Source organism: Cervus canadensis, chromosome 17, assembly GCF_019320065.1.
Source record: "Cervus canadensis isolate Bull #8, Minnesota chromosome 17, ASM1932006v1, whole genome shotgun sequence".
Taxonomy (NCBI): Eukaryota; Metazoa; Chordata; class Mammalia; order Artiodactyla; family Cervidae; genus Cervus; species Cervus canadensis.
The window spans coordinates 14,182,846-14,202,646 of record NC_057402.1 but is presented as its reverse complement, the minus strand read 5'-3'; the positions used below and the strand labels follow the sequence as shown (position 1 = coordinate 14,202,646).

Here is a 19,801-nt window from a genome sequence, read left to right as displayed (position 1 = left end):
CTTTGAAAGTTTGTATAGGGATCTTTTCATATTTTAAGCTATTTCTTATAATTGAAATTACTAGGTATGAAAATTTTTTAGAGCTCTTGATACATATTTTCTAGTTGTTCTCCAGAAAGGTTCAATTAGTTTATACTGTCATGAAGAGTATGTGATAATGCTAATCTTACCTCAACAGCACTGAATAGTAGGACAATATTTACGGTGTTTTTTTTTTCTAATTTCATTGGCAACTAATGGTTTCTCTGATTTCTTACACATTTAAAGATACTTGTATTTCTGTTTTTTTTGTGAGTTGTCTCTTTTGTTGTGCATTTATATCTTAGGCTTCTTATAAATTCCTTGTATTTTATGAAGATGATTTTTTTGTTATATTGTTGCAGATATTTTTTCCTAATTGCTTATGTCTTATAATTTTGTTTATCGTTTTTTGACCTGTGATGTTAACCTGAATTTTTTTCTCAAACACTGTGTGGGTCTATGTTATGTGTTCTAAGAATTTTTGCAAAAATGCCTTTGTTAATTGTGTTCTGTTTAATAGCTGTATTTTTGAGCCCCTTCTCTGCACATCTAATGCGCATCTTCTTTTGTCAGTAATTCTCTTGAGTGTGAGATTTTTCTGTCCCTGCTCATGTCTTTTTCAGAGAAAGATAGAAATGTATTATGTTTGTTTCCTCCTTCTGACTCATGTTTGTATTAATTCTGTACAGTGTTTTGAGTTGTTAACCTTTTAGGTGCTTTCTGTGGAAAGAAGCAGTAATGGGGTGAGGTTTTCTCACATTTACTTAAAAAGTGGTATTATGTGTGGGGAGTCACAGAAAAATTGAGTTCTTTGAGCAGGGTATCCCATCCTATGGGGGAATACATGATTTGTCTTTTTGCTGTGTAGTGTTTTGGAAATGTCAGTGGAATCTGCTCCTCCTGTAAGTGAAAAGAAGGAAGAAGAGGTGGAAGAGAAGGAGAAAGAGGAAAAGGAAGAAGATATTCCAGATGATACCACACACTCCCTTAGTGCTGAAGGTAGCTTTATGCCTTTTTCAGGATAATAGAGTGGTCTAGTCCCTTTAACATGAACATTGCAAACGCCTCAATTTCTCCTTATCAGGCTGTAGATGTCTCATCATTAAATTAAGTATAGTCATTAGGAAATTTGCTAGTAGTCTAAGATATTCCACCTAATTTGTTGTTCAGGAATTTTTAGCTCATTGTTTGGCCTCCTTTCTGCATATTGACTTCTACTTCTTTTGTATTCATTTGTTTTTCAGGTGTTTGGGAGATGTATGCCTTGTAGGGTGGAATTGCAGTCTGAACTACACTGCTGTGTGTGCGTGTGTGCGTGCGTGCATGCGTGTGTGGCGCTTATGTATTTCTTTAGAAAGTAGACATAGTCTGCCTTTATTAGGTGTTTGTAAGGTTTTATAGTACACAGTTTTTTGCTTCGTTATGCATTTTTCCCCCCTTTGCTTTCAGTGCTTTTCGTCTTAGTTTTATTTTGAAAAATCTTGCAGAGGTGGGGCAGGGCTTTGATGTGAAGGACTTAGTATGGCCTTCTTTTGCTGAAGGGTTGCACCTTGCATAGCGCATAGTATGGGATGATTCCTGATTTCTTGGGCTTTTCTTCCTAGATCCTGCCTCATCACAGTTGGGCTTTGGGGTTCTGGAACTCTCCCAGAGCCAGGACATTGAAGAACAAACTGTGCCATATGAAATAGACAGAGAGCCTCTACAGTCAGTAACCACCAATTCTGGATATACTCGGCTGTCTGATGTGGGTGCTAATATTGGTATGTAATGTGTGTTCTGGTATTTAGAATTACTTATAAGTATTTTCCTCCCATGCTAGTTGTGTTTTCCTTGGTGTAGTTTATGGCTATCTAAGTTAAGGTAATCTAAGTATAGTAAAGTTGCAGAGTTTTCTGGCAAATACATGTCAGTTGATAGCTTGCATATTAAGGTTTTTTGGTAAGTGGGTAAAGGCTGTTTTCCTTTTTGGAATGATACACCTGTGTATATTTTCAGTTTGAATTTCTTTCTTTAAAATCTTTGCCCTTTGAAAAGCATTTGGGACTACTTCTAGTATTTTGAAAAATTAAATATCTCCTTCCTATCTTCTTTTAAAACTTGAAGCAATTAAGCATGAAGAACAGTCTAATGAAGATATCCCCATGGCAGAACAGCCTAGCAAGGATGTCCCTGTGGTTGAAGAGCAAAATTCACCACCTGCAAGGTAAACCAACTTGTTCCTAGAAAGTGTTTTTGGGTGTTTGCTATCGGGTTGTACTTATTTCACTTGGCCAGGTGGAAACATTTTTAGAAATTCTTGATTTTCTTTTTTCCCCCCCTTTCCCTGGGCATATTGTCGGTTCAGTAGAAACATTTATTGTTTATGAATTTTTATTATGTCCTTATCTTTAGGCATATTAAAAATCCAGTTTATTGCTGTTGTAATTGTGAGGATGACCCCTGACTTCTTGGTTGCTACTCCTCACTGTTCTTTGTCTGCGGAGGCACCATTCTCTGTGGGATGTCTTTCTAGCTTCTTTGGTGTAGGAGTCACAGGAATATTGTATTTGGAAGTGCACTGCTTTTATACCTGAGCAGTACCCAGATTGCTCTGTGTCCTCAGGTATCCTGCATCTGGTAGTTTATGGTGTAGATAAATAGGGAAGTATTCTTTCCGCATGTCCTTTAGTCTCTTAACTTGGTAGGAGTGACCAGTTGGTCTCTGTTCTGCCTGTGGTGATGCTGTATCCCAAACAGCGTCATCTTTGGTCAGTAGTTCAAGTTTAGATATGGCAGAGGACGAGGGGGGTGTTTCTGTTTTGGAGGAGGGAATGAATAAAGATTTAGTATTCTGTTGTTTCTTCCTTCAGTTAGAAACAGTGGGAAATACAATATTGAACAAAGTTGAATATGAAGAGAGGTCAGCTTTCTAATGCAAAACACCCAGCTAAACTGCAGCTGACTTTTTCCACTCTTCTTTAGGAAATTGTTCTTTAGCTGATTTTGCTATCCTGTTTACTCTGGGGAATGGCAGAGTAGGTAAACCTTATAAGTCTCTGGAAAGGAGCCAGCAGTGAGTGTCTTACATGTGTAAGTAGTATTTGTAGTGAGAGTTTTGATTTGGGCCTTAGGTTGAGTAGATCAAATCAAAAAGGTCAGCAGTAACTTCCTTGATGGTCCAGTGGCTAAGACTCCATGCTCCGAGTGCAAGGGGCCTGGGTTCGATCACTGGTCAGGGAACTAGATCCTACATGCTGCAGCTAAAGATCCTTCATGACACAACAAAGACCTGGCACAACTTAACAAATTATTTAAAAAAGAAAAAAAGGGGAGCAGAAGATAATGTGTGTGGCTGATGCAGAGGATAATTTACATCCAAGCCCTTTCTGTGGAAGGTCGTTGTTCCTTCTGGCATTGTTGTGGCCTCGATCACACACCTTCATGCACATCTAGATAACAACATGTGTAGCAAAAATCCATAAACCACTGTTCAGAAATCTTGGACAGCATGCAGCACTGCAGTGAGCAGCATGGAGAAAGAGATTTTGCTGTGTGAGAGACTGAGACACACTTTGAAAGAGGCTGAGAGCTTTATCTCATTATCAAGAGTAGCTTATTTCACTTTTAACAAATAGTTTTTGAAGGTTTTGAAATTAATAAAGGAAAACACAGAACAGGAAAAGCTTCTTATTTCAAAGATGAAAGCCTATGAACATAGTAATTCTTTCTTGTGATATGAAATTTCCTAGGTCAGAGGACATGCCTTCTAGTCCCAAAGTGTCTGCTGCTATGGAAGCAAAAGAACAGACGTCTGCTCAAGAACTTCCAGAAGGGGGGATGCAGGTTCAGAAGTCCCCGGAGCCTGAGGTTTTGTCAACTCAGGAAGACTTGTTTGATCAGAGCAATAAAACAGGTAAAAAGAATAATTAGTTGCCGTAGCTCTTCTTTTCTGAATGTCTGAACTTTTGTTTCTGTTCTGAGGCTACTGTTTTAAGTTAGAAGGCACTTTGTAGGTATGCAGACTTGTTTGTGATACAGAAGGAAAGTATATTTCTAGCTGATTAATGAGAAGGGCTTTTTGTAAATGATTGCTATTTAACATTTTAGCATGACTTTCTCTTTTGGAAATGGAGATATTGAATAATAATAACTAATAATGTAGCAGATTTAATGTTATGGACTGAGTAGCTATTTCTGTTATCATAAATCTTCAAATGTTAAATAATATGATAATTAAGTGAAGATTTTTATATTCACCTGGGTAACAGTCTACTTATTCATCTGTTTATTAGTTCATATATGACAAATAGGAAGTTATGATCTAGCAGAAAGAACATAATACTTTCAGAAGACTAGAATGATATTTGTTTCAGATTTTGTTAACCCCCACCAGTGCCCTGTTGTGCAAGCTCATAGGGCCAAAAAGCTTTAGTCATAATCAGCAAATTATGATGTATTGGTAGTAAGTAGGGAAGAAGAGAAGGTTATATTCCTTTACTATGTTGTGAATGTGTGTAGGACATACAGAGGGTCACCATGAAGCCTTTTCTGGTCTCTCACTAAAGTTACAAGGTTGTGTTTAAGAAATTTCTTTCTTTTTGCAATTAAAAAAAATATCAGATACTCAGTTCATTGCTAAGGAGAAGGGACCCACAGGAGACTCTTCATAGTATAAATCACTAATAGCTGCTCATATATCCTTTTACTTATGCATTAGTATTTTTCTCTTCTTTGAGGAGCCCAGGTTCTAATCATGAAAATTGCTGCTTTCATATTATCAGGTGTCATGCATATTGTTTTGATTTCTCTCATCTGCATCATGGCATGAACTTTACTTCACCTTAGGTAGAACTTGAAATAAAAGACTCGCTTACTGCAATAGAAACATCACAAGAAAGAGCAGCCAAGGAGAGGTTTAAGGATTCTGGCTTTTCTTCTCCAAGCTTCAATCATTATGGAAAGGACTAAGGAGTTCTTTTTGTCAATTCTTTTTTAAAGAAATTCATAATTTATTAGGGAGGGGAGTGTTTAATGGTTACTCAAGATTTGTGTTAGAATGGCATTCTGTTTTGTTAGTTGCTCAGTTGTGTCTGACTCTGTGACCCCACGGACTGTAGCCCACCAGACTCCTCTGTCCATGGAATTCTCCAGGCAAGAATACGGGAATTGGTAGCCATTCCCATCTCCAGGGGAATCTTCCCCACTCAGGGATTGAACGCTGGTCTGCATTGCAGGCAGATTCTTTGCATTCGTTAATTGGACTGCAATTAGAAAATAGTTGTTGCCTTCGTGGCAGCCACCCATCCACATGGGTGGATATAAGAATATTACTCTTTTTGTAGTACTGAGTTTTTTTGTTTTTTGACAGTTCAGTAATGTCAATATGAGAAGTAAATGCAACTGGAATTTTTTTTTTTCTCAGTGGCTTCTGATGGTTGCTCTACTCCTTTGAGGGAGGAAGGTGGGTGTTCTCTGGCCGCCACACCTGCTACCACTTTGCACCTCCTGCAGCTCTCTGGTCAGAGATCCCTTGTTCAGGAGAGTCTTTCCACGTGAGTAAGCCGAAAATAGCCCTTTCAGGAAAACATGTGCCTTATGGCCTTAAGGCTAAGGTTGATAGAACTAAAATTGGTAATTCAGAAGTCTTTTGAAGCAAAGAAGTAAACTCTAGGCTTAAGAATTTGGGGGAATAAGAACTTAGTGGAATTATTGAAGGCAGGTGGATCTGCTTTCCCATTTGGAGCCCAAAGGTTTCACCAGCGAAGAAATTGCCCAGTTATTTAGAGACTCTTACATGTCTAAAATAAGCTGCTTGCTGCTCCATTTGACTAACAGTTCTTCCCATTTAATGGCATAGGGGTGCAGAAGGGGTTATGCTAGAGTTGATAATAATTGGATTTCTTTATCTGTGTGCAGGAGTGAATATTTGTCTCACATCTGCAGTTGAATGGTTTTTTTTTTTTAGCACTTTCTCATCGTGCTTTTCAGTCATAATGTCCTTGTATCCTATCAGTTACTTTCTTTTGTAATTATATTGCTTTTCCCATAATCTTTTTTTTAATTCTCATTTTGGATATGTCTGGTATGAGAAATAGTTATTGAAGTATTACTCATGGCTCTTCTACCAATCTCAGCTGTTTGAGAGAAATACTATTAAGTATTGTCTGAATGACTTAGATATTTTTGTTATTGAGAAGTAGAAAACGAATGGAAAACTGTGGCTGTGGTGAAATAACCTGTGATTCTCTCTTTACATAAAGGAATTCCTCAGATCTTGTTGCTCCTTCCCCTGATGCTTTCCGATCCACCCCCTTTATCGTTCCTAGCAGTCCCACAGAGCAAGAAGGGAGAAAAGGTGAGCTCTCTTCATCTGTCTGTTGATCTCAGATTAGAAGTGGAGTACCTCTTCTGCCATGCAGAGTGTATTGTTTCTTTCTACGTTAGAATACTGAGAGCTGAACTGTTTACTAGGACTCAAGTCTAACCTTCAGCGTTGTGGTCTAGTGTGAAGTGCTCTCCTCAGTTCTTTGCTCTTCTCGCACTGATTTTTCTGAGTTCTGTATTGACAATTTTTGAAACGACCCTTATGGGAAAATTGTTAAAGTTGAACTCAAATGAATTAATATAATGAAGAATTTTATTACTATTGGCCTAATGGTTTCCAACAACATGGTAACATGTTCCTAGTCAGAGGGAACCAAACATTGGTTCTTTTGTTCTTTACAGGCTGTTTTGCTATTATCGAAGCAGTTTTAGCCAGAGTGGTTAGGGGCAGGTGGTAGAAATTTTGACTTCATTCCCTTCCTCCTTTGAGGACCTAGTGATTTTATATTACTTTATTCACAGGAGAGATTTCTTTTTTACCTATGTTATTATCTAAACCTCTTTTGCCCTGTTCTAGTCACTCAAGATATTTCAAATTCCTCCTCCTATACAAAGCCTTTTCCAGTGAATTCCATGATTTTTTTCCTTTTCCTTCTTTCACATAGCAATAATGGTACAATAGCCAATATTTATTGAATGCTTAGTTTATGTCAGGCACTGTTCTTTGTGTTTCTCTTCAGTTCTAGGTGCTTCTCTTTGTGTGTATGTTTTTTTTTTTTAATTCCTCACAACAGTTCTGAGAAGTAGGTGTTACTTTTATCCCCATTTTACAGATAAGAAAATGGAGGCACAGAGATTTCACAGCTAAGTCATAGAGTCAGGATTTGAACTTGGGCACCTACCACCAAAGCCTGTGTTAATGGGTTTTAATTTACCTGTGACAAAATTTAATCTTAGACTTTTCTTCTGTCACAGAGTTTGTGTCTGGTTATTTTCTCTTGAAATCAATGTAGGTGTATCCAAGTGGACTAATATCATTCTAAGCATAACAGGATTAGATACTTTCAGTGAAAAATAAAAGTGAATCCATTCTGTTGATGCAAAAAATACTGTTAATTCAAATTAAATTTGGTTTATCCTTGATCTTATTTTTTTCTATCTGTAGTGTGAACACTGAAGATATGTAAAAAATATATTAAAAATGCTTTCTCACTGACTGTAAACATAGTACTTAGAGTAGAAAGTTTGGAAAGCATATGGGAAAGTAATGAGAAGAAAACAAAAATCACCTGTGATACCACAACCCACATGTAATTAGTATTTGGATATTCTTATTTCCTTTCAGAGTTTTTCTATGCATGAATATAAAGAAGTATGTTTACAGATTTGGGATCATGTTATGTATATGATTCTGTGTTCTTTTTTTTTTTTTTCATGTAACATATTGTATTCTCCCTTGTCAATTATATTTTAGATTTAATGTATTTGCTCAATATGTGCATAACTGTGGGACTGTGTATGCTTTTTGTATTTTTTTTTAATGTCTAAGAATATTAACCTAAAGCCTTTTTTTATGTAGCGCTTAGAACAGTCCTTAATAAGTGCTTTGTCATGGTGATGAAGATCAAAAGATATAATGAAATTACTTAACACAGCTGTGGCAGTGTAATAACGGGCTGCAGCACCAGTTCCCGAACCTGTCTCGATTGGAGTGTGCATGTGACATCAAGCAAAGCAGCAGGCATAGATAGGCATTGAGGTGGGGGGAGCTGGGAGCCTGATTATAGGGAAACACTAAATGGTGTAGGTAGTATGTGAGAGTGGTCTAAAGGGAAGCCTGTTTGGGGCTTCAAGTTGTAAGATAGGGGGAAAAGGGTTGATGAATCAAATACCTAGCCAGCTAGGCTGACTCAGGAAGGTCCTGTTAGCCTATAGGTGGATAGAGTACTATGGGAAAGCAGTATTTTGTGTTTTGTTTGTATGTTTCCCTCCTGAGCAGTTTGTCCCAGGATTAGTGTCCTGTATTTAGTTCTTTAATAAATCGTTACTGACTGACATTGATAGATTTTTTTCCCCCTCCTCTATTTGTCCTAGCATCCACCTCTGCACCTAACAGTTGTTAATACAAATAAAATGAGTTCATACCTCTCTAGATGTGTACTTAGAGTGGTGAGCAAATTCACTGCCTTTCAAGGCCCGTGGTTAAATTAGATGCCATTAATCTGGGTGTTCCTGAGCAAAGTATGAAAACTGAACTATAATCAGGAAAGGGGCTCAGAGGAACCAAGTTAATTTGCTATCTGATAGACGGATGGGTGTCCCTAGATGAACCCTGTTTTAATTTAAGGCTATTTAAGGAGTGTGGACTTCCCTCCCCTGGGGGAATAAAGTATTGCTAGATTTCTAGGACTCAATCTTCTATTAACCTATCAGTTTTTCTAAAAATCAAGTCACTGTTTTGTTTTTTTTTTTTTAGGAATGAAAATATCTGAATATAATTACTAGGTATTGGAACATGAATAGTACTGATGAATGCTTCTTTCTCAATTTGTTTTCACTATTTTAAACCAGATGAGCCAATGGATATGTCAGTGTTATCTGAAGGAGGAGAGTCTTTTCAGAAGAAACTCCAAGGTGATGAGCCAGCAGAGATGGAAAACCCCCCTGTCCCCCCTGAGCCCACTATATCACCACAAGCCTCAACACCAGTATCTCAGAGCACACCAGTCTTCACTCCGGGTTCACTTCCTATTCCGTCCCAGCCTGAGTTTTCTCATGTGAGTGTTGTAGAATAAGTTTTTTCCTCCTGACGTCTTTTTTTAAGCAACTGTATTGAGGTATAATTTACAGTCCATAAAACCCACCCATTTTGTGTGTGGTTTAGTGATATTTTAGTAAATTTATAGACTTGTGGGAGGTGGTGAAGGACAGGGAAGCCTGGCATGCTGCAGTCCATGGGGTTGCAGAGTCAGACGCGGCTGAGCAACTGAACAGCAGCAGTAGCAATAGACTTGTGCACCTGTCATGATAATCTAGTTTTAGAACATTTCCAGAGTCACCTGATATCTGATGTACGTTTTATGTTTAAGTTTTCTAGTATGTCTTTAAACTTCTTGAAATGTTACTTTGAAATTAAAAGGCAGCATTAATCATTATTCTAGCTTAATGCCACAAACTTCTCACTAAATCAACCCTAGGCTTTCTACCAACTGTTATTAATGAAAATTTCTTTTCAAGATGTTCAAGGGCCTCAAACTTGTTTTTGAAGAAACCACTTTTGGGAGCCTCCTGGTTTCTAATCTGTGCTATTGCCTTCTATTCCCGGTGCAGAATTGTCACCTCCCTTTCATTGTCTTTGGAGATTGTCCTTACCTGTCTTTGTGTTGGATTCCTCTTGGGCTCCATGTCTTCGTGCTTGATTTATGCCCTCATTTTGGTGGAGGACATTCTTTAGTAGCAGACTTTCTACTCTCATACTTGATTCATAGTTTGTAAGAGTATAGAATTTTATGTTGGAAATAGTTTTCCTTTAAACTTTTTGAAAGCATTGCTTCACCATCTTCAAAGTTCCATTGTTGCTGTTGAGAAGTGTGGCCAGTTTGATTTTTGTTTTTAGTATTTATTTATTGATTTGGCTGCATTGGGTCTTAGTCGCACATGGGATCTATATGGTGGCATATGGGTTTAGTTGCCCTACAGCATATGGAATCTTGGTTCTCCAGCCAGGGATTGAACCCGAATCCCCTGCATTGCAAGGAGGATTCTTAACCACTCAACCACCGGGCAAGTCCCTGTCCAGTTTGATTTTGATCTTTAATATGTGAGCTGTTATTTTTCCTTACTGGAATCTTGTAGCATTTTCCCTTTTATCCCCAGTGTTCTAAAACTTCCAGATCCTTGACATAAGTCTGTTTTTATTTTGTATTCGTTAGTTCTCTCAATCTAGAAAGTCAAGTTGTTCATTTCAGGGACGTTTAATTATTTAATTTCTTCCCCTTTGTTTTTTTTTTTTTTTAATGGAATACTTATTGTTTGGGTATTCAAACTCCTAGAATAGTCTTGTAGTTTTATTTTTATTATTTTATGCCCTACTTCCCATCTCTCTCCTTTTGTTTTAACTTTCTGGATGATTTCCTCAACTGGTTTTTTTTTTTAATTAAAAAGTCCTCACTTTATTGAGATTTAACTCACGCACCATATTGTTCAGCCTTTTAAAGTGTACGGTTGGGTGATTTTTAGTATAAACTGTGCAGTTATTCATGACAATCTAATTTTATTTTATTTTTTCATATAGTCCTTTAGTTTTATTTATTTATTTGTTTTTCCCCAATTATTTTTATTAGTTGGAGGCTAATTACTTTACAATATTGTAGTGGTTTTTGCCATACATTGACATGAATCAGCCATGGATTTATATGTGTTCCCCATCCTGATCCCCACTCCCACCTCCCTCTCCATCCCATCCCTCTGGGTCATCCCAGTGCACCATCCCGAGCACTTGTCTCATGCATCCAACCTGGACTGGCGATCTGTTTCACCCTTGATAATATACATGTTTCGATGCTGTTCTCTCAGATCATCCCACCCTCACCTTCTCCCATAGAGTCCAAAAGTCTGTTCTGTACGTCTGTGTCTCTTTCTGTCTTGCATATAGGGTTATCGTTACCATCTTTCTAAATTCCATATATATGCATTAGTATGCTGTATTGGTGTTTATCTTTCTGGCTTCACTCTGTATAATGGACTCCAGTTTTATCCATCTCATTAGAACTGATTCAAATGAGTTCTTTTTAATGGCTGAGTAATATTCCATTGTGTATATGTACCACAGCTTGCTTATCCATTCATCTGCTGATGGGCATCTAGGTTGCTTCCATGTCCTGGCTATTATAAACAGTGCTGTGATGAACATTGGGGTGCACGTGTCTCTTTCAGATCTGGTTTCCTCAGTGTGTATGCCCAGGAGTGGGATTGCTGGGTCATATGGCAGACAATCTAATTTTAGAACATTTTCATCACACACAGCCCTTCCAATCAAAAGACCCCATGCTTATTAACCGTCATTTCCTTTCCCCTACTCCTAGCCCTAGCCAATCACTAATCTACTTTGTGTCTCTGACTTTGCCTGTTCTGGGTATTTCATATACAGTAAGTGGAATTACACAATTTGTGATTGGTTTCTTTGGTGTAATATTTTCACAGTTCATGCGTGTTGTGGTATGTATTAGAACTTTATTCCTTTTTATTTTGAATAATAACTATGTGTGTACATACCACATTTTATTCATCCATTTATCAGATGATGGACATTTGGATTGTTACCCCCTTTTTGGTTATTATAAACAATGCTATGTACATTCATGCACAAGTTTCTCTGTGAATGTGTGTTTTTATTTCTATTATATGTAATCATAATTTATTTCTCTCATTATATATAATTAGGAGTGCAATTACCAGGTTTAACCATCTTTTAACCTTTCTCTGAGCTATTAATTTCTACTCTTGGGTTTTTAATTTCTATACTTTTTTTTTTCTCAAATGTTCTCCCTTTTAAAAAAAGATTAGCATTTTGTCATTTTATGGGTATACTATCTTATCTCCCTAATGATATTAATAGTAGTTTTTGAGAAGTTTTCTCCCTGTAATGGTCACTATTTCTTCAAATAGATTTTAGTTTTGTTAGTTGTATGTTTCACTTTTAAATTAGAGGCTTTCCTCTAATTTAAGAGCGTGATGGTAAATCCTTGATTGTCCACCTCCTTTAAGAGGGAAATCCTAGAAAACTGATTAGAAGTTCTGAATTAGTGGTTGGTGCTTCTTGTTTCTGGTATTTACTGTAGTGTTATCTGTAGGGCCGTTTCTGGGGTCTCCTAATGTCAGTATCTTGATTTATCTCATCTTGTTCAGGTTCCCTCTTGTCTGCCATTACTTTAGAAATCTATGATGAAAGGGGACTGGGAGTGTTGAGAGACAGGTGTAGGTTCTATTCAATGTCAATTTTCATTTAACCTCCCTATTTCCAGTATGGTACTTTCTAATAACTGCCCCCTGTCCTCCAGTTCAGGGATGTTCTGTTTTACTCTCTCCAGGGAGGACAAGGGCCAGGGAGAGAGGATCTGGGGATTAAACTGCTTCTTAAATAGATTTCCAGCCAGCCAGCCAGTCCTCCTGATTTTAGCTCTGCCCTCATCACCACTTCCGGAGTTACCTGGGCTGCTGCCAAGTCCTGAATCTTTTTTGGGGCATGGTGATTCTGCGGTGTAATTTGGGTTACATCTTAGCTTTCTCCACTGCTGTCTTAGGAATTAAGTTTTCACTAGTCTGCTGAATAGATGACCACTCTTCTAAAATTTTACTGTGGTTATCTTTTCTTTGTGTTCTTTTTCTTGAAAATTTATTTATTTTTTTAAAATTGCTGTACCATTTCCTTAGTGGGATTTTGGAAAAAAGTTAATGTGTGTATTAAATCCATTGTTTTTATTTGGAAGCTCCATACTTTTTCATTGTGTATCAAACTCCTTATGTTATTCTTAATGGCTCACTTTTGTACATCTGGTTTTTTTTTTTCCTGTACATTGGTTACGGGAGTCCAAGTCAACCTAATTTTGATGTTGTAAGATCTGTTTATTTATAATAAAATGATTACTAATCAAGAGAAAACTGAGATAAAGGTAATTTCATGTATTTCTTTCTTTTTTTCCCTATTATATTTGTTAACTGCATAGCCTTTCTGATCCTTCACCAGGGTGTGAGGGCTGAGGAGAGGATTAGCAGAAAATAGTTTGATATTTAACACTTTCTCATTCTTGATACACATACAGACGATTTTATTAGTGGCTTTTAAACTCTGTGTGAGACCAGTTTTTGACTGCTTGAGTACTATGGATTTAGGTCTGTATTGAGTCTAGACTGGTTGACTCATTGATCGAAGTCCTGACAATTCTTCATGAGTCTTTATTCAGAGCCCTGAGGGTTTTTTTTTTTTTCCACTTAACTTTATTATTCTGACTAAGCCTTCAGAGATTATTAGGGGCCAGATACTAGATCCAGGCAGCTTTTAAGAAATAAAGTTTATTGTTAGGCTGGTTAGCCCCTGAAATTTTACTTTGCTGACAGAAATTATACATATATTGAAAAAATTCTGTAAAAAAATCACATAAATATTTACTTTGATAACTCTTAAAGCATATTCAGAATGGGGGCAACTGCTTAATGGGTATGAGATTTCCTTTTGGAGTGATGAAGATGTTTTCAGAGTAGATAGAGGTGGTGGTTGCACATTGTAAATGCTCACTTTGAGGTAGTTATTTTTATATGAGTTTGACTTTCAAAAACAACTGTTATTTATAATTTTATTAGCAATGTCTTATCTATAAGCCTTTGTGAATTGACTGACTTTTTATTTAAAAAAATACATAATTTCTTATAAAATGTGTGTAACATACAAATAAGTGAAACTAAGGTCATCAGTTATCCTGTCTCAAATAACTGCTTGTAACTTTTTAATGGTATGTATTATTAATAACTTCAAAAACATGGAAGTTATGTAAAAATGTATAGACCACAATAAAATATATATTCATATACTTCTTTAACTAGAAAATGTTCCTATTTAATGCATAGCCTGTTTTTCTATATATTTTTTTAATAGTCATGTACAATTTTATGTAAGTTATAAATTCTTCCATCGTATTAGGTGTATCATAATTTTTAAATGAATCTGGAATCTGTAGATATTTAGGATATTTCATATTGTTGCCTTTTCTAAATAATTTTAGTATTGAACAGCATTGTAGCTAAATCTCAGTGTATTTTCATCAAATAATTTCCTGGAATGGAATTATTTTGCTTAGAAGTATATAAGGTTTCAAGGCTGTTGTGGATTGTCAAATTGCCATTAGAAATGTTGAACCAATTTTATGCAGGAGTATATGAATCTGAAAGGGTAAACAGACCAAACATTGAAATATCAGAAGTTAATGAATGCACAGAATGTTTGGCAACATACTTTGATTCTCTTAAAAATCATAGGAAATGAATGCCTTACCAGCTATGTCTAGAGCTTTTTAGCATTTATGTTGAGCATAACAACACCCTAAATGTAAATTCTTACATAAAAACATTAAGCTTTGAGTTAAATTTTTTTTAAGATGTTATTTACATAAAATGAGACTGCCATTTTAAGTGTATAGTTTGATGAATTTTGGTAGTTGTATACAAATGTATAACCATCATCGCCATCGAACGATGGAGCAGTTTCCTCACCCTAAAAAGCTTCTTCATAATCCTTTACAATTGATCCCTCCTCGCACCCTCCCGATACCCTCTTCTACCCCGGGCAACCCGTCATCTGCCTTCCATCACTACAGTTTTGTCTTTTCAAGAATTTCTTATAATTGGAATGATAAGTGTGTGATGATTTGTGTGAGTTTTTTAGCCCAGCTAATTTTTGAGATTCATTCACATTCTGGCATGTATTAATATTTTAATCCTTTTTATTGTTGAGTACTATTCTGTGATATGGATATCCCCAATTTATTCACCTCTTGATGAACATTTGGGTTGCTTCTAGTTTTTGGATGTTTGATACTGCTGTGAACATTTGTGTACACATCTTCGTGTGGACTTATGATTTTATTTCTTTGGGGTTAATAACTACAAGTACAGTTTCTGGATCGTATTGTAACACTAACGAATGTTTAGCTTTGTAAGATAGAACCGAACTGTCTTCCTCAGTGGTGATAGCTTTTGCATTGCCACCAGCAGTTTGACAGTTGTAGTTGTTCCACATCCTCACCAACAGGATGTGATCTTACTACTGCCTTCAGCCTTCCATGTTGGTGTGTAGTGGTGTCTGTTGACTAATGTGATTATCATAAACTTTGCATTTTAACATTTGCTTTGTGAGTGCCAGCACGTTTTGAAATAGTGGGACATGAAATAAGAACAGGCATACCTCATTTCATTGTGCTTTGCAGATAATTTGTTTTTTTACCAATAGAAGATTTGTGGCAATCCAGAATTGTCAGTCGATGTTTAGTATTTAAAAAAATTTTTTTTTAATTAAGGTATGTAAATCTTTTAAAGACACAATGCTATTGCACACTTAGACTGCATAGTTTAAACATTTATGTACACTGAGAAACCTAAAAACCTGTGTGACTTGCTTTATTGTGGTGGCCTGGAACTGAACCTGCAGTATCTCTGAGTTACGCCAATATGTGTTCCCACTTTGTGAGACCTGAAGTGGACTGTGTAGGCTTATGTTCACGTGATTCTTACGTGATTAACGGCCCATCATACAGGGTATGGCGTGGTTTTAGTAGTGATACGCAGTAAATTTAAGTGTTTTTCTACCTACTTGAATACTTGTAGGTTTTTGTTTGGATTGTGCTTATTCTAGATCAGTGATTCACAAGAACAGCATTAAACATTGTCTTGTGTTGGTGAAAAAAAGACTGGTGATTATGACTTGTATTTCTGAGGTTATGGCCCTGGAGTTTTAAAATTCTTGTGTAATTGATTTAGAAATTTTAGAATTGAAGGACTAGATATAAAAGAAATACGATTATGAAGGAATGATTATTTGTCTGTTTGTCCTTTAGGATATCTTCATTCCATCTCCAAGTTTGGAAGAACGATCAAATGATGAGAAGAAGGGTAGAGATTTGCATAGTTCATCTTTGACTGTTGAGTGTTCTAAAGCTTCAGAGACTGAACCAAAGAATTCCACTGAGGATCTGGGACTCTCTTTGACAGGGGATTCTTGTAAGTTAATGCTTTCTACAAGTGAGTATAGCCAGTCCCCAAAGATAGAAAGCTTGAGTTCTCACAGGATTGATGAAGATGGAGAAAATACACAGATTGAGGATACTGAACCCATGTCTCCGGTTCTCAATTCTAAACTTGTTCCTGCTGAAAATGATAGTATCCTGATTGATCCTGCACAAGACGGCCAAGTAGAACTGAATCAGAACGATGATAAAGCAAAGGGGGATAACACAGAAACCAGGGATGACATTAGTATTTTATCTGCCGGTTGCAAAGGCAGAGAAGAACCTGTAGCGGAAGACGTTTGTATTGATCTCACTTGTGATTCAGGTAGTCAGGCGGTTCCCTCTCCAGCTACTCGATCTGAGGCACTCTCCAGTGTGTTAGATCAGGAGGAAGCTATAGAAATTAAAGAACATCATCCAGAGGAGGGGTCTTCAGGGTCTGAGGTGGAAGAAATCCCTGAGACTCCTTGTGAAAGTCAATGCGAGGAGCCCAAAGAAGAAAATACAGAGAGTGTCACATTGCATCTTTCTCTGACTGAAACTCAGTCACAGGGGCTGGGTCTTCGGAAGGAAGTCCCCAAACAAGAATGCCAGGAAGCTATGGAAGTTGAAGCCAGTGTGATAAGTATTGATTCTCCCCAGAAGCTTCCAGTACTTGAACAGGAATTGGAACATAAGGATCAGGAAGCATGGGAAGAAGCTACTTCAGAGGACTCGAGTGTTGTCATTGTAGATGTGAAGGAACCATCTCCCAGAGTTGATGTCTCTTCTGAACCTTTAGAGGGAGTGGAGAAATGCTCAGATTCTCAGTCGTGGGAGGATGATGCCCCAGAAATAGAACCGTGTACTGAGAATAGAGCAGATATCCAAGAAGAAAAGTGTGCAGAGTATGAAGGAGATCAGAAGTCAGTGACTGCAGAAAAGGAACCTGTAGAGGCAGACTCTTCACAGCCTCCTTTGACCTTAGTGAGAGCAGATGATACTCCAGGACCTGAGCAGGAAATGCAGCAGACCCAACCACAAGAGAGAACCGATAGCACATTAAGGGAAGACTCAAAAGTGGCTAAGGCAGAGCACGTGGACTCAGGTGTCGAGGCCCAGCAACTGGAGAAAGCCTCTGCCCAGGCTTCACAAAGCTTCTGTGAAAGCTCTAGTGGTAAGTGTGATTGTAAATTGTTCTGTGTTTCCAACCAAACTATAATTTAGAATGGAAGGTAGGCAAGAACTTCATACTTGTTACATCAGGACTGAAAATGAATTTGGATTTATGTTTGTGAGCAGCCAGTAATTAAAATATGGTTTTTTTTTCTTTTGTAGCTTTAATTATTTGTGGAATCAGAGACCATTTGAGGTTTTTATCAGCTTTAGAACTCAGGTGTAATTAGCATGAATTTTCTAAGTATTTAGAAAATTGTACCAATCTGGTATTTTCTACTTAAGTCCCAGCCTTGCTCCATATTTTTATATTTCGACAGTGGCCTTAAAGTACAGGGACCTTTTTTGATTACCTTACACAGTTAAATCATGTTCTAAAAAAGCATGGTGGTTTCTTCCTTACGGGTATTCAGTTTCTGACATTGGTTCAACGTATATACATCTTAAACCTTTAACTGGGAAAGTTGTAGTTTGTGTGCTTTGTCTATTTTATTTTTTAAAAGTTTCATTTATTTTTGGCTGTGCTGGGTCTTTGTTGCTTTGCTGGGCTTTCGGTAGTTGTGGTGAGCAGGCTTCTCGTGGTGGCTTCTCTTGTTGCAAAGCACTGGCTCTAGGGTGCCCGGGCCTCAGTAGTTCTAGGGTGCCCGGGCCTCAGTAGCTCTAGGGTGCCCGGGCCTCGGTAGCTCTAGGGTGCCCGGGCCTCGGTAGCTCTAGGGTGCCCGGGCCTCACTAGTTCTAGGGTGCTCGGGCCTCACTAGTCCCAGGGTGCCCGGGCCTCAGTAGCTCTAGGGTGCTCAGGCCCGGGCCTCGGTAGCTCTAGGGTGCCCGGGCCTCGGTAGCTCTAGGGTGCCCGGGCCTCACTAGTTCTAGGGTGCTCGGGCCTCACTAGTCCCAGGGTGCCCGGGCCTCAGTAGCTCTAGGGTGCTCAGGCCTCACTAGTTCTAGGGTGCTCGGGCCTCACTAGTCCCAGGGTGCTCGGGCCTCAGTAGCTCTAGGGTGCTCGGGCTTCAGTAGTTTCGGCTCATGGGCTCAATAGTTGTGTCGCCTAGTTGCTCCGCAGCATGTGGAATCTTCCCAGACCAGGGACTGAACCCGTGTCCCCTGCATTGGCAGGCAGATTCTTAACCACTGGACCACCAGGAAAGTCCCTTTATCTATTTTATACAGTTCAGAATGAGAATAATAGCTTCTTTCTGAAATATTTCTAGAATATCATGTCTGATATTAGCTGAAAAGAATTCAGACTTTCTGAATGCCCGAAGTCAGTATAATTTAAAAACAAAACAAACCAAAAAACCAAAACACAGACTTAAGAAAGCAAGTTTCTAAAGATAATGGAAATGAGAAGCAGTGTTAAGGTAGCATCATGGCTATTAGTATGGGTAATCATACCTTTCGATGTTCCTGGTTCTAGTTTATACCTCTTGTCTAGGAGTCATTATTAGTACTTTTTTCATCTCAGAATTGCTCCCTTTTATTAGATTTGATGTTCATATTCCGCCCCCCCCCCCCACCTTTTAGAACAAGAAATGAAAAGGAGCTGAAAAGGAGGTTAGGGGGTCTTGGGTTCAGTCTCTTCTTCCTAAAGTCATGTGGCTAGTTAATGATTGAAGTGGGACTGGAACCTCGGTCTCCTAAGTCTGTGCTTTTACCTCCTGTAAAAACCGTATGATATGTGCCTTGTCGCTCAGTCGTGTCCAACTCTGAGAGCCCATGGACTGTAGCCTGCCAGGCTCCTCTTGTCCATGGGGATTCTCCAGGCAAGAATACTGGAGTGGGTTGCCATTTCCTCCTCTAGAGGAATCTTCCCAACCCAGGGATGGAACCCAGGTCACCTGCATTGCAGGTAACTTCTTTACCATCTGAGCCACCAGGGAAGCCCCAAACTGTATGATACCGTTTTTCTGATTCTGCTGAGTTATGGTAAAGAACTGTCTGAGTGACCTAGTATTCTGTATTATTAAAGATTTTTATAGTTTCATTTTATCTTAAGTACCGTTATCAATCTAAGTCATGTTTTGTAGGAAGGTTGCTTTAGTTGTTGTACAGAAAGAATTGTGGGTTGGGGAAAGAGGGAGACTTGAGGCAGGCAAAGTAATTGATAGGCTCTTGTAATAATCCAGAAATTAGGCTTTGAAGACCAGATAATGGCATGCTACCTGTATAAACCAGTATCTATTAGGTTGTAGTGATGCATCAGATCAGTAGTGCTAAGATAACTTTTCATAAATAATTTTCTGTAATTCTTGCATATTACATTCACGTATTATGGTTTGTCATGTAGAAGGCTCTACTTAAAGATTATATACAGATTTTCAAAAGTCTGAATGGTTGATCATAATGTGAAGGATAGTTCCTGTCAAGAGAGAGAACAGATGGTTGTTCTGGAAACGAAAATTCTGTAAAGTAGTCTTTAGAGTGTATGACGCTTTGTGAGGTGTATTTGTTTTTTAATTCTGTATCTTTAAGTTCTTTATTAATTTGAAGGACTTACTTTTTAAACAATTGCCAGGAAATGAATGCTTACCATTTCATTTTGCTAT

General features: G+C 37.9%; 1 protein-coding gene across 5 annotated transcripts in view; it reads left to right on the top strand.

Annotated features, from left to right (window-relative positions):
• Nucleotides 1-19,801, top strand: part of TP53BP1 (tumor protein p53 binding protein 1) — a 68,206-nt gene that overhangs the window by 8,249 nt on the left and 40,156 nt on the right. For 4 of the 5 annotated variants that reach the window (XM_043490081.1, XM_043490080.1, XM_043490082.1 and 1 more), the window contains exons 5-12: nt 890-1,020; nt 1,626-1,784; nt 2,128-2,227; nt 3,753-3,916; nt 5,426-5,555; nt 6,264-6,358; nt 8,899-9,104; nt 15,933-17,259. In XM_043490081.1, coding sequence (XP_043346016.1) covers nt 890-1,020; nt 1,626-1,784; nt 2,128-2,227; nt 3,753-3,916; nt 5,426-5,555; nt 6,264-6,358; nt 8,899-9,104; nt 15,933-17,259 — 2,312 coding nt within the window. The remainder of the gene's footprint in view (nt 1-889; nt 1,021-1,625; nt 1,785-2,127; nt 2,228-3,752; nt 3,917-5,425; nt 5,556-6,263; nt 6,359-8,898; nt 9,105-15,932; nt 17,260-19,801) is intronic. The other variant, XM_043490083.1, reaches the window with a different exon arrangement.